This window comes from Cryptomeria japonica, chromosome 2 (assembly GCF_030272615.1).
Source record: "Cryptomeria japonica chromosome 2, Sugi_1.0, whole genome shotgun sequence".
Taxonomy (NCBI): domain Eukaryota; kingdom Viridiplantae; phylum Streptophyta; class Pinopsida; order Cupressales; family Cupressaceae; genus Cryptomeria; species Cryptomeria japonica.
Genome location: NC_081406.1, coordinates 197,884,972 through 197,900,319, shown reverse-complemented (window position 1 = coordinate 197,900,319; position 15,348 = coordinate 197,884,972). Strand labels below are relative to the sequence as shown.

Below are 15,348 nucleotides of genomic sequence, written 5' to 3'. Positions count from 1 at the left end.
AAGGTTTATCGATAGTTGTTGCAGGGGTTTATCTAACGAGGTTGTTGATGTTGCTTGGGTGTTTGAAGTAGACAAGAGTTTTATCCCAGGAGTGATAGTTTGGTGGGCAACATAACTCCTTTGCTTACTTGTTGTAAATTAAGAAGTGTTTTCATAACTTGAAAATTTAGACCTGGTAGGTTGGTTTGCAATAGACATTGTCCTGCTTCTAGAAGGGGTGATCTTAGAAGTGGTCCTCTTATGTTTGCTTGCAATCCTAAGCTTAGAAGAGCTGCCTGAACCAAGGTTGAATCCGAGTCCAGTTGTATCCCGTGGTTGTAACAATGGTTGAAATGGCTCTTGTACACCTTTCTTGTCGAATCTCAATGCACTATGGCCATCATATCCCATCTTTTGCATTAGGGTAAAACATTTACCATACCTCTCTATCGGGATCTTGGCCTATTGTCTAGCTATGTCAGAAGGGTCTTTATAGATCCATCTTGCCAAATCTTCATCAATAGTTTCTTGTTCCTGTGATCTGCCTGGGATGAAGCCATCAAGTGTAGTAGTATGGGATGCAACAAGTGGCTTGAGTGACTTTTTTGGTTTTCCATAAGTCCTAGGTGAGAGGGGTAGTTGGCCAACATAGAAAAGCTGACTAAAATTATACTCTCTTGGGCCTTCATCTTGTACTTTCATTTTCAGCTTTTCTTGTTTGGGTGTAGGGATCAGTGGATTGGTAAGATTTGTTGGATGAATGTAAGATGATGAGGCAGTGGCTTTTGTATTGTTAGGGACTATGATATTAAGTTGATGCCTTGTATGGTTGCAAAAAGTGAATGGTTTGGCATCACCAAGGATAGTAATCTCTACTCCATTATATGGAAACTTAATGCATTGATGGTAAGTAGATGGTACTGCTTGCATGGTGTGAATCCATGGTCTACCTAATAGGAGATTGTATGGAAGAGGGAGGTCTAGGACTTGAGAAACCACATTCTTCACCATGGGTCCTACCCTGACTGGTAGAGGGACACACCCTTTAGAGGAGCGTTCTACCTCATCATAAGCCTTGATGGTAATCCGCTTTCTGTCATCCACTGCATCTTCTGCATATCCCAATGTTGTGATTAACTGTAATGTGCAAATGTTAAGGCCAACTCCATTGTCAATCAAGACTCGCTTGATTCTGTGTTTATGTATGAATCCCTTAATGTGGATAAGGGCGTTATGCGGTTGTTGAAAAGATGCATCATCATTCTCTGCAAAAGTGGGACATGGTGATGATTTGAGACTACCAACTATGGCTTGAAATTGATCTATATTGAGCTCGGTGGAACTGACGCTTCTTGGAGAGCTTTATCTAAGATGGTTTTATATGAGGGTGATATAAGCAAAAGCTCTAGTATGGAGATAAGTGTTGGTGTCTTATCTAATTGGTCCACAAGGTTATAATGTTTGGGCACATGTGCTGCTCTTGATGGTGCACCGGGTAAGACAAGCTTGCTATGGCGGGTAACAACATTGCATGTGGGATCTTCGCCTCTGATGGTAATGGTAGCAACTTGTTCACTGGCATCATAAAGATTATTGACAGTATAGGTATAGGTTGTGCGTTTATAATCTATCATGTTATCTTAATTCTTACCTTGATGGGAGGGACCTCCTTTCTCATATGATGGGAGTGGATTTTTGAACATGGTATGATTAGTATTGGAAGTTTTTGCATTGTGACCATCCACTTCTATGTCACCTCGATCAATGAGGACTTGAACGATATCCTTTAATCGATGACAGTTGTTTATTTTGTGCCCTCTTCCTTTATGAAATTCACAATAATCATTATCTCTCCACTAGGAAGGTTTGACTTGTGGTTCATAGTTTGATGTTTTAGGTAATGTGATAAGATCAGAAGAGATGAGCTGGCGTAAAATCTTTTCAAGAGATTCTCCTGAGGGTGTGTAGGTGTGATTGGGCTTTTAGGTCGGGTGCCTGATTTTAGGTTCCTCTTGCTATGTGTTTGAAGGTTGATTTCCTGGATTGGTTTGAGGATTACCTTGATTGGTAGTGGGGTTGTTGCGATTATTTGCAACCCTTACAATTTTGACTATGGGTTGGGCGATTTTGACAGTTCATGCATCCACAACACCATCGTTAACAATGTTTTTGATCTTAGCCCAAAACTTTGGTTTGTCACTATTGTAGGCTAGTCTTGGACCCTCCTAGTTGTCATTGTATATTTTGACAAGCCGCTTTTTTATAAGGGCTTTCTCTATTTTAATTCATTGAGCGATGACGTCGTTGAAATTGTCAGAACATTTTATGTCTAAGTAAAATTCCTTTTCCTCGTTTAAGTTTAAATTAAAAATTTCAACTAATTGCTCTTCGGGAATGGGAAAGGAACATCTACTAGAAAGGTGTCTCCATCTTTGTAAGAATGTTGAGGATAACTCACAATTATTTTGTTTTGTATTGCAAAGATCCGCCATGGAGACATCCCATTCTATGTTATGCGCATGATGAGTGATAATTTTTTGTACGAGGTCCTCAAAAGTCTTGATCCCACCGTGTAAGCATGAGAACCATTGCATGGCTGAGCCTCCCAAACTTTGGGGAAAGAGGCGCATTAAATATGTGTCCTCATATGCAACCTCTAAGCAGACGGAGAAAAATTCTCTCACATGATCTCTAGGGTCTCCCTTTCCTTTGTATTTATCAAACTTTGCAGTTTCGAAGGTGCGTGGGAAAGGAGGCATGTATATTTTTCCATCAAATAGATATGGACAGATATGTTCGAGAGCATATTGCTTTTGTGTCCTTCCTGAGTGCACTTGTTGGGCGAGGTCTTGCATCTATTGTCTTAACATATCTATTTTTGTAAGATGAGGGGGGATGTTGTCGTGTTGATAGTTATCATCATAGTTATGTGTATCCCTTGCCCCCCTTTCACCGTGATTTTGTTCTTGTCAATGTCTATGTTGGGCTTGTTTTGGTATATCCTTAAGTTGTGATACGTCAAAGTTAGCAGGAAGTTTGGCTCCTTCTTGAGCAAGTTTTAGAAAATGGGCATTAACACTTCCCTTGAGAACTTCTTCAAAAAGTCTATTAAATCTAGGGTTGTTAAGTGTGTCTTCTTTTTGTGCTTGTGTAGGGGTATCTGGTCTCCTCTTCTGGAAAAGGGGTTAACATCCGCTTCTTCTTCTTCGCATATTTCATTTTGAGTTTGTTGATGACTCTGAGACCTAGTCCTAGCCATGTTTGAAGCATACATTTGTGGGTGAAAAAGTGTGTGGTTGAGAATGAGATGAATGAAAAAGTGGATGTGTGATCCCTTCTTATAGTTCCAAGATTTTATGATGATGATGATGAGTTGAAGTGTTTGTGGATGTTTGATTGCTCCTATTCTGACGGATAACTTGGCTTTTCATATATGTCTGATTGCCCTACCTTTTATAGTGGCATTGGTATTTTTGAGATTACGGATGACTTACATAGGGCATTGTTGGTTGATCCATAGGTGCGGGTAGAACCTTTGCTTGCATTGCTCTTTCCATAAAGTTGGAGTGCACCGAAAAAAGCATTAGTAATACCAAGGGTAGCACCGGGGTAATGCCCCACGACCATAAGCCATTGAAGCACGTATAGATTGATTCAACCGCATGAAACCACTATTACACTACCTAGAGCTGGTAATATGACACAAAGACCTAGCCCAGACAGTTCGGACCACTACAGTAGTACCTATACTAGAGAGAGCCCTTTCTCGAAGCGCTTTGGACGGATTGCTACAGGGCTCATCCTCAGAGCCGCGTAGGGGCCTGGAGCTTACCCCAAGCAGTGATAATGACTTCCCGAAAGGTGGGATGGAGTGGATAGCTCATGTAGGGCCCGTAGCTCGAAGGCTTTGTAGGGGAAGCTTAAAGGGGTAGGGTGAGAAGAGTGAGGGGTTGCTTTATGATCAATGTACGTCTATAGATAAGACCTTGCACAGCTAAGTAAAGGGCCTAGAAGTGTGAACTTTGGTTCCGAGTACAGGTCGGGGCCGCGACATACCTTATAGTTTTAGAGCCAACACCCATTTTAGCACCATATAGTAGCAAAGTTCATCGGAGGCACAACCACCCAAACGAGATTCCCTCTGCTTCCCACCACCCTTGTAGTACGGTCTCCCCCCCTTTGCCTTTACGAGCTACGGGGGGTCGGGCACTAGAATTCCCCCCACCCGGATGAAGATTGGTGTGGGGTGAAGGAAGCCGGAAGAAGGGACCACCCGATGAACCCGTCGATTTCGGGCCCCTCTTAGTTCCCGTGGGAGCCTTTATGAAGTAGAGGGGGGGCGGGGATAAGAAGCTGCTCTTGGGAAGAAGTGTCGGGTTAATTAATCAGTCAATTAATTACACTAGAATAAGCTAGCCCTACTATTCTAAGGGGGTGGGTGGGAATAGGAGAGCTCAAGAAATGAGGAGTTAAGAAGGCGGTCGGAGGCTTGGAATGGGGAGGGGAAAGAAGAGTGAATAGCCTGGGATACTGCGTTAGTGCAATATTGACGCCAGCCTGTCTCCTACACTAAAGGTTGGGTATCAACAAAGTCCTCTTTAGAATTGCTCGTTCAATGTCTTAACAATTGTGAGATGAGGTGTAGCAAGGTTTGTGTTGTTACAAACACAAGCTATCTAGTAATGAGAGGATGCACTCATGGACTAGTTTTAACCTATCTAGATGTTTAGTAATGCCTTTTAGGATGATTGATCCTAGATGTAGAGACACACTAGAAAGTAATTTTGTTCGTAAGATAAGCAATATCTGAAGGACTAAGGACAAGACCTCTTTGTGTTGAGAGTTGAATGAATTTTTGAAGTGTTTGGAATGAGTGTGAACCTTGGAATTTCTACTAAGGGACTATGAATTTGATGATTGATTTTGGAAATGGTTTTGAAGTGAGAAAGATGGAAGAAAATGTAGGAGGATTATGTGAACCTAGGAATCTCTAACAACTGATTGTGGGTTGTGGAATGTATGATGGAGGAATGTGTTGACCGTGATTGTGACGATATCATAGAGCCCTTCTTTGAAAGAAAGCTTGTGATGCAAGTGGTTCTAATTCAAAGTCATTGGTAAAACCGTGAGTAAAATCGTGATATCGATGGATGGAAGTGCGATGTTTCAATAACAACTTATGGTTTTTGTATAAGAAACTTATTCTCTTTTGGGTTTTCTTTTCACTTTGCTTCTTTTTGGTTTTTCTATAAATTGACTTTTTGACGTATTTGAGAGATTTCCAAACACGAAGCATGGGTATCTTTTTGCAAGAATGTGTGAAGTTGTTTTGTTGAGATTGTTGTTGGGGTGTCGCTTTGTTTAAATGGTTGATTCCTTGGACAAGAAAACACGGTAAGCACACAAGCACATATCCTTGCCTTTTCAAAAATGGCACAAAAGGTGTGGGTCTAAATCAACCCATTCCTGAACTTTTTGACCCTGATAATGCATGTATGTTCATAGGCCTAAAGTCGGCCCAAATTTTTACTAGTATGATACAAGACAAAGACAACTAAACACTTTTTATCCCTAAGGTAATGACTAGTTGCGATATTTTCAGCCCACAGCTTGATATTTCTTCGACTTTGGTACTACATACCTTATGTATCCCGTTGTAGCTGGTAAGGATGTGATATACTAAGTCTTGCGTGAGCATAACAGATAGGTGGTCCCTATGATGGGGGAGTCGCCACTTTCATCAAGCTACAAGTAGCCTTTCAAAAAGCCTTGTTTCTTCTCAAGGAAATATGTACGGTATCTTGGGAGAAAAAACATCTATGCTCTTGCACTGAACTTTTCACAAATATCCTCAATCAATAGAACGAGTGGGCTTCTAAAATAAGAGGTGTCTATTAATGTTCGGTGTCTTTAGATGTAAGTTCATTCTGCAATGACTCACTTAAGAGCCTTGTAACTCACGGTGGGGCCCATATGTCCTTTCGGCAAGTTACAATGTAGGAACAAATACACCTAAGGCTACATCTTTCGCTCTCACCTGATTTCTATAGCTGCTTGAAGATTTTACCACTCAAGATCGTCCCAAGAGTAATGTGTCTCTTGGCAGACCTCTCTTAAAAATAGAAAATTTAGAGTGTTACTAACACTTTTCTCTTGCACCTAGGACCACGAGAGCCAAGGGAGAGGATAGTGTATGTTAGAATTAGGACCACTCTACAAATTTGCACAAGTGTGCCAAACACAAAAGACACTTGTTCTTTTTAACCTTTCATTGTAATATGATTTATTTGCTACTTGGAGATGTTGCTCCAACAACCATGGTGTTCTTTTTAACCAAGATAGCAAATGATTTTGACTTTTGAAAACAAGTTTGGTCAACAAAAACTGAAAAATGTGAGATTCTTTGTTATGCACCAAATGAAAGTTGGAGTTGTGTTTTAAGTGCACCAAAAGACAATGAAGTTCATTTTATCCCTTTGTTTGAAAAACAAGAAAGATTGGATTCGTTTTATGCACTAAATAAAAGTTGAGTCGTGTTTTAAGTGTACCAAAAGACAATGAAGTTCATTTTATCTCTTTGTTGAAAAACAAGAAAGATTGAATTCGTTTTATGTACCAAATAAAATTTGAGTTGTGTTTTAAGTGCACCAAAAGACAATTAAGTTCATTTTATCTCTTTGTTGAAAAACAAGAAAGATTTGTTTTAAACCAAAGAAATTAAAATGCTTTTAAACTAACTCCTTCCCAAACTTGCAACAAATTGTTAGACCTGCAAAATCCACTCAAAAAGTTAGGCAAAATGGTGGCCTTGACAATCCTAAAACTTTATTTTTCTTACCAAAATTAGCTCTCTACCCGATACAAAAGCGCTAATCTGAGGGAAAACAAAAATACTAACATTATACAAAGGCGCTATAACTTTCAGCGAAAGCACAATAACAGTGCAAGAGCACTACAACAAACAATAAAAGCACTAAATTAAATCCAAAGCGCTATAATAGACAACTAAGGCGCTAAATTGAACAATAGGCTACTATGCAGGTAAAAACCAGGCGCAAAATCAGACACAAAAGCGCCACTTTGCGAGACAAAAGCGCTAAAGCACAACCTGTGCGTGAAAATCTGCAAATTCAGAATGGTTAGTTAAAAAGTTTTAACTTATGCGTGTTCGATTCACATCGAGTTCACCAAATGATGTTGAGGAAATGGGGACAAGACAAAAACAAAGTTCAAATGTTAGTTTCCAACCATAAAACCAAGACAAAGAACTAAAACCATTCTAAACATATCAAGAAAGATTAAAAAGCATGTAAGTAAAGCAAGATAAAAGAGGAGAAGGAAGAGAAATCTCCCTAAGATGCTTCCATGATGCCTTTTGATGCTTCTTCCTTATTTCTCCCCTCTCCAAGTCTCAAATGAGTGTAGCTCTCAGCTTTTAGCACCATCCATGGATGCCATATGGAGATTCAAAATGGTTGTAGATGATAAACAAATGCTATGCAAGTGTAACAGGGTTGCTACGAGAAAGCTCCTAATGTCTATGTAAATTCCACTATAATAACAATGCTCTAATTCTCTCTCATGTCTTTCTTTTGCTTTTGGAATGAGGACCTTTTATAGGAAAAAATGTTGATTGAATGGCTAAGATTGAGTGAGCTTGTGAAGGGTCAAGATCGATGGGTTTAGGATCCATGTGATGGCTTTCAACCCAATCCCATGATGACAAGTGTCAACATGAGATGGCTTGAGAGGAGAGGGAAGGAGCATTTAATGCCTAAGGAGACATGAGGGTAACCTCGTATGGGTTAAATTATTGGATAAATCTATTATCCAAGGGATAAACTCTTGTGAAAGAGTAAAAAGGATAACCATGGTCAAAGCAATGAATGCTTGCAAATACCCATGAGTTAAAGGATGGTTGAGTTAGAGAGAAAGTCTCTAACCAAAGGTTGAGTTTGAGTTAACCATTTATGGTCATGTAAGAGCCTTTAATGGTTTTAGAAGACTTTAGAGGTTAGCTTGTTGGAAGCACAAAGCCTTGCATGGTTATTGAAGACTTTTGAGTTGTTTTGAGAAGTGACCTTTCTTAAAGGATGTGCAAATGATTAGAGAGGGGAATTAGGCTAATTAGAAGGGGTTAGAAGAGTGTAGAATAAGGGTTAGATATGCAAGTGGATTTGGTGGTTAAGAGAAAATAGGATTTTATTTAGAAACAAAATCTATTTATTTGTGCAACTGGGGCAAGATTTTAAATAAATATTGATTTATTTAAAAAGGGGAATTTTATTTGCGTTTTTAAATAAATGTTAAATTTATTTATATGAGAGGAATGAGGGAAATTAAATAAATTAGATTTATTTAATAATTGGGTTATAGATAGGAATTTTTAATTTAAATAAATTTATATAATTTATTTAATTAAAATAGCAAAATGGGGGTTGAATGAATTAATTAAATGTGATTTATTTGTCTACAATACATATATATTTCAAGAATAAATTAATTGTTTTGTTAGTCTTTTTATTTAAAAATAAATAAAGATAAAAATTGAGATGCCACCCTAGGTATATAGTTTTAAAAATGAGCATCATTCTTAATAAAAATTAGTAGGTTAATGAAAATTTTGTGTATATATTTAAGAGCAATGAAAAAAATTGTGTGAAATTATATAAACTTAATTTTGGGAAATGTAAAAGTAGATTTAGATTTGAAATGTAAAATAAAATAAAATTTATGAAATATTAACAAAATATCATAAAATTAGGCAAAATTCTTTGAAGCATCTTGATAATAAGAATTAGATGTAAGAAATGAAAAGTAGTGCAAAAACTATTTCCACAAGCTTAATGTTTCCCATATACTTGACATTATTAATTTCTTAAACACAATTCAAGCATAGCCTACTCCAATGAAATTGTCTTTTTTATCTTGTAATTCTCTTAAAAACTTGTGTATCTATTCATCTACGCAGAAGGGGGCAATGCTTATGACTCTATAATCAAGATTTTAAATTGATTTATTTTTATAATTTTGTGAAATAAGTATGAATTTAGTTCATAATTCGAGTAAGAAAACATATGTTTAGACAAACGAAAAATAAGATAATCTTCTTTGGATAACAAACTAGGAGAGATTAATAAAGAACAAACTGATATTATTGAGAAAATCGTTACTAACATATAGATTCGCTAAGAAGTTGAAATATCTTCATATAGTTCTTAATGGTGATAGAATCATCTTATAATTTTTAATGGAAACAAAATTATCATCCTATAATTTCACATGAATAGAGCTAATATTATCCATTTGATGCTAATAACCGTTATTTTTTATGAATACAAAAACCATTACAATCCCTTGATAATGTTCCTTGCCTTTATATTCCTTCAACAATGTAAGTTCAAAAACTTACTCATAAATATTTAATATGTAATTAATCAGATTAATTTATTGACAAATTAATAATTTTTACTAGGATGGATTCAAAGGGCAATCGCATAAGATATAATAAACGTTGATTTATGTAATGTCCAAGAAACAATGCTTGTTTATCCTCCACGGAATCGTGTCTATATGAAAGCAAACAATAGATAACTTATTAGCTGCGTAGTGGCCTTCAAATAATCATGTTTACCTTAGCTATTTAATTGTTATTCTGTAGTTGATGATACTTTGATAATTGCTTTGTTGGATGATGCTGGTGCCATTGACAATCTGAAGGTGAAGAAGTACATGGATTTCGCCTTATATAAGACAAGCTATTTAAGAACATCATTGGGATGACATCTTTAAGTTAACCGAGCTTCATGGTAAAGAAACATAAATTACAATACCAGGGGCAACAAATTTGAAAGCCACAAAATCATATCTATCCGTATCAATTGATGATACTTTGATAATTGCTTTGTTGTATTAATTCATATCTATCCTATTAATAAAATCATCATTATCTGTATTTGTTTTAATTTCAAACCGAATGTCATGCCCTTCCAATGCATTGTTGTGGCCACTTAATTTTAAATTAGTAAACTTCTACCCGAGACTGGGAATGTACTGTCGAGCTTATGATAATTAACTACTCTGCTTAGAAGCACTTCAACCACGTGGGTGCGCTGTCAAGCTTAATGGAATGTCACAACACGTTACAATGTACTTCAGACCATCAAAACAAAATGGGATGCATTAATTAAAACATAAGTTTACCTGACTACGTTGCAAGAAAAGAGCCAATGGCAGCCAAGGATTCATTAATTGTATGTACAAGCATATGGTAGAGCCTTGAAAAGTAGATATTCTTAATAAATCAGTACTTTGAGACTGTTTGCCCTTAATGAGGGAAGGGAAAAGTTAATTTGATAGGCAGTGGCTTACAAGTGCAGCATCTAACGTCATAATGATAAATTAGAAAATCAACAATAGAAAGCACATGGAGGTCCGCCCAATATGATTTGATGAATAAATAAACATGTGAGAAAACAAAAACCTTTAAACCAAGTAGAGATGGATAGCATCTTCATAAAACTTTCTTGGATTAAATATTTCTTGACTATCCCAACTTCCTAAAGTTAATCTATTGAATGATAAAATTATTGCTTACACAGACTATACCAATTTGTAATTTATTATTTAAGTAATCAAATAGCATTGCACCAGTAACACCTCTCAATCTTTTCATTAGATTATACTACAACCCCTGATGGTTTTGATCCTTGGAATTCTGACATCAGAAGATGAACTTAATATCCATCCTGCTAGGCATCAAATTTTGACAAGTAATATCTAGAATCCTTGACATCATAGGACAAACAGTGGACTTTTAGAGTAGTCCATGATGAGTGCATTCTGTGCAGACCGAAAAAATTGTCAGATCCTGTCCCATACAACATAACACATGTAGCCCACAGAAATCAATCATATGCACCATAAAAGCTACATTTTGTTAATATTGATCCTAGTCATAACTGTTTACTGAACCCACATTACCTAAAGATAAAAACATTGGGCATATAATTATCACCACAAAGATTCCGCTCAACTCAAGCTGCCCTAGTGGCCCTAACTAATTGGCTGTCCGTAGTTGTGGCTTTTTCTCAGAGGGTTAGCTCAAAGTTGGTTATAACTCTGAAATATACACCCAACGTCCAAAAAAACAGATGCTACTGAGTTATATTGCTTCATAAGCTTCTTTGTCCAGAGAAATCATAAAGAATACTGCAGCTACTAGTTTAAAATAACTGATCCTGCAGCACATTCACAAAAACATCGGTGCCATAACCAACGTAATAGTTGCAAGCATTTTGATGAGCACATGGAGTGATGGCCCAGCAGTATCTTTGAATGGATCTCCAACTCTGCATCATATGGCCCAGCAGTATCCTTATAAGTAAATCATAAGGCAGACATTTGACAAGAAGATGAAAGTAACAAGATAAACCAAAGAGAACATAATAATGCACTGCAAGAGACGCATTGTCTTCCTTTTACTTACGTGTCTCCGGTTACTGCTGCTTTATGAGCCTCACTTCCTTTTCCTCCAAGAGCACCACTTTCTATGTACTTCTTTGCATTGTCCCAAGCACCTCCAGAAGTATTCAGAAACAAGGCCATCAGGATACCAGAGACAGTTGCAAACATTAACATCGAGGCAACAACTTTGGCACCAAGTAAAGGCTGATCGGTGTAATGTCCTAGAATCTTAAACACGATACCTGCATATAACAGATATACATGATTACAAATCTTAGGCACAATGCTAATAACAAACAGAATTATAGAAAAAAGGTCCAGGGCTATAAAGACTTGAGCATATGCCTCCAAGAAGCAATTACTTCTAATTTTTCACTCGAGCATAAAAACAACAAAAAAAAAAAAAAAAATTTACTATATCATTTTACAAATCACAATTCTTAAGCGAGTAATTTAATGAGTCGAGGAAATATTTAAATTAATTCAACACTCAAAACTATAATATATCAACAAATCAGAAGAAAATCAAGAGACTGAACATCAAATTCAATCCAACTTCTCTGGCATAGAAATACAACATTGCATAGTATCATGGTTGAAATGTTATACCAGTGACAATGGGAGATATAACTGCTAAAGCACCAGGCTTTATCATCTCTCGAAGCGAAGCAGATGCTACTATTGCAACACAACGGCCATAATCTGGTTTCTCCTGGTAAGTCTGTAACAAGCATTGCAAACTCTCAGTTGTGAAATCCTATGGTACATTAAATCAAATTTTCAAATTATGGATAGAGATTTTTTCTTCAGGCAACTACACTTCTATCATTATTCTCCAAGCAAATCAAGGCAAATGCAACAGTTTCTTTTTATGGAGAGGAGAATTGCTACAAAAGGAACAGTGAATTTATCCCCATGCTAACCATTATGCCAGGGCGGTCAATAAACTGCCTCCGCACTTCATTGACGACTTCCTGTGCAGTTCGACCAACAGCAGCACATGCCCATGCACTGAACAGATATATAAGCATTGAACCCAACAGGCCTCCAACAAACACCTCCGGAATAGCTATATCAACCTGTAAAGAACTTAGAATTTATTAATTAGGCATGTGAATCCTTGAAAATTTTCTATCAAACTCAAAAAGATTATCAAAATGATGACACAAGTCAGTTTGATGAAATCAAGCCTCTCAAACAAGGAAATCTGGTTAGTGCCCATAGAATATACAATTATACATAGATTTGCACTCACTGATTCAAAATTTCAAACGACAGAAGCATTAAACAACACAAAGACACAACTAATCGTGTTGGTGTTTGGTGGTCACTAAAAGGAAGCAAGGTACAGAGAAATGCTTCTAAATTAATCTTAAGAGGAGAGTATAATGCAAATTCTTGATCTTTACAATTATTGGAAGGAGAAACACATATTAACATGAACAAAATTATACCACAAAACAGGTGTACGTGGAAAAAATCCTTTCAGGACATAAGCCCCTTACTCCAAAACATGAACCAACTGCATTATCAGCAACAGAGGTTATAATTAAATTTTAGGATCTTCACCTTACAAGAGCATCACCAACATACAACTCTGGAGTAACTCCAATAGCATAACAGTGTCTGCAAATCAGCTATCAATAAATAGGAGAAGGCACCAAACCATCAAATTGTAATTACAAAACCATAAACCTAAGCCCACCCAAAAATGTAGCATCCAAATACCTATTTAAAAAACCAGCACCCAAATCCCAAGATGAGTTCAAAGCTAAAAATAGCATATTCTTTCCACTTGTCATAAGCATATCAAAATCCACTCACCAACTCAGGTGTTCCATTTTGGCTCATTATCTCCATTCAAAGATGCCTTATGACGTTGCCATAACACAGATCATAATTTGGTCAAAAATTGTAACTCCCTCTTGCAACTCCTTTTTGTGTCGTGGACATTTTTACATTTCCAATGCAGGGAGCCCAACTTTCTGAAGCCATATCTATTGATCTAGAAGACCGATGGGACCTCCTTTTTCTGTAGAGCCCAAAAAGATATACACAATAGATATCCCTAGAAGCAATGGTGGACAAAACAAAAAAAATATTTTGAACAAAAACGAACCCTATCGCCCAGAAATTGAGATTTTATGTTTCGTAGTCCTACAAAGTAAAAACTGCATTTTTACATTCTCAATATTAGGAGCAAAGTTGAGACACCTTTCCTAACTATCACGTGTTGTGTATAACTGATGTGTCTTCTACTAGTCAACCCAAGTTTTGTTAAAAAAATGTGAAAAAAAGAAAAGTGGATTATTCAATAACCCAGGTTTAAAATGTATGCAATTGACAAACCCACGTTTTCTTCCAAAACTAAACTGTAATGTTTTTCCTATTTTAAATTTGTGAAATTGAACTCCATTTACACATTCAGTTTTTCATGCCAGTTCTGTGTAAATGTAACACCACTATGATTCGTACAAAACATTTGCAGAGTTCTACTCAGCCTACCTTTGAGATCACCACAATCTACTTGAAAATTCCCACAATCCTAAGCAATATTTCCAGATCCAATTTTCCAGGAATTTGTTTACCCAATTTCTGTCAAACATGTACCTCTTAGACCGTTAGATGTGCTGAAATAAAGCCTAAGGTATATCTCATTAAAACTTACAAAATAGCAAATATATATCACTGTTATCAGTTTTAGGGTTTTTGCTTTAAATGTGAATATCTTCTCTAATCACAAAAGTTCTAATTTGATTTAAAACCTATGTAACCCGGGGATGCGTCCCCAGGTTAAAATCCCCCGTCCCCGTACCGGGGACATTTCGGGGACTTGGGGACGGCTAGGGGACATCCCCCCACTGTCCCCAAAATTGCAAAATTTGTGGGAAACATCCCGGAAACTTGGGGACGGCAGTGACTCTCAAAGGGGACGTCCCCCCGTCCCCTAATCGTCCCGGGGACGACCAGCCGTCCCCCTTTTCCCAGCACATTTAAAAAACAAAAAAAGGCTCAAATGCTCAAAAAAACATTTTTTTATTTTATTATAGGTCTATAAAATTGGATTTTCATTAATATGATGGGTAAACATGTCTGAATCACTTCCAAAATCACTCAGAAAAAATGAGCAGCACCCTGGTAATAAATTTCACACACACTTAGAACACGGTAGTGCGTAAAAAAGTGGTTGTAGGTCTGCAATATTGGACTTTTCACAATTATGAAAGGTAAACAGGTCTGAATCATAGCCAAAAGCACTCAGAAATATGAATAACAGCTTGGTATAGAATTTCACAAACATCCAAAACTTTTTAGTGCATAAAGAAGCGGTTGTAGGTCATGATAGAAATGTAAGACTATCAAAATATCCTTCAACCAGAAATAAACAATGAACTACATGCAAACAAGTGTTGGCATATTGACAATGTATTTTCAATTATGAATGCATATTGAGTATTGACAATGAATTCTGAACACAAATGTGGTATGTTTAAGGTTCTATAGTGTACATATACTTGCTTTATCCATGTTTTCATATGAATATAATGTATATATACATGCTTTATCTATTTTTCATATGAACATTTAAAATTTCACTATATATTTTAAATTTTCCCTATATTTTATATAGCCGTCCCCTTTGCCATCCCGGAAACTCGTCCCGTCATCCCCTGCCGTTCCCGTCCAGGAAACTCGGGGTAACATAGATTTAAACCACTTTCAAATGTCACTTTCCTATAAAACTAGTTCAGCATAGATTTTGAACATTCGACTACAAAAAGGTTACCATTTTAGTGCGCCAGTAAACTTGTCAACACCTGTGCAGCAATCCTTGTCTAGTACAGGTCATACAGACAAGACTGGGTGTGACCCTACATGCATACAAGCATAGATATCTTATAA

General features: G+C 36.9%; 1 protein-coding gene across 3 annotated transcripts in view; it reads right to left on the bottom strand.

Moving 5' to 3' along the window:
* Window positions 1-10,582: 10,582 nt before the first annotated feature.
* The window catches only part of LOC131072801 (pyrophosphate-energized membrane proton pump 2), a 70,878-nt gene continuing 66,112 nt past the window's right edge, over window positions 10,583-15,348 (bottom strand). For all 3 annotated transcript variants that reach the window (XM_059216517.1, XM_058009058.2, XM_058009059.2), the window contains 4 exons: window positions 12,369-12,524; window positions 12,055-12,166; window positions 11,468-11,687; window positions 10,583-11,330 (listed from right to left, as the gene is read on the bottom strand). In XM_059216517.1, the coding sequence (XP_059072500.1) occupies window positions 11,231-11,330; window positions 11,468-11,687; window positions 12,055-12,166; window positions 12,369-12,524 (588 nt within the window). In that variant the 3' untranslated portion in view covers window positions 10,583-11,230. The remainder of the gene's footprint in view (window positions 11,331-11,467; window positions 11,688-12,054; window positions 12,167-12,368; window positions 12,525-15,348) is intronic.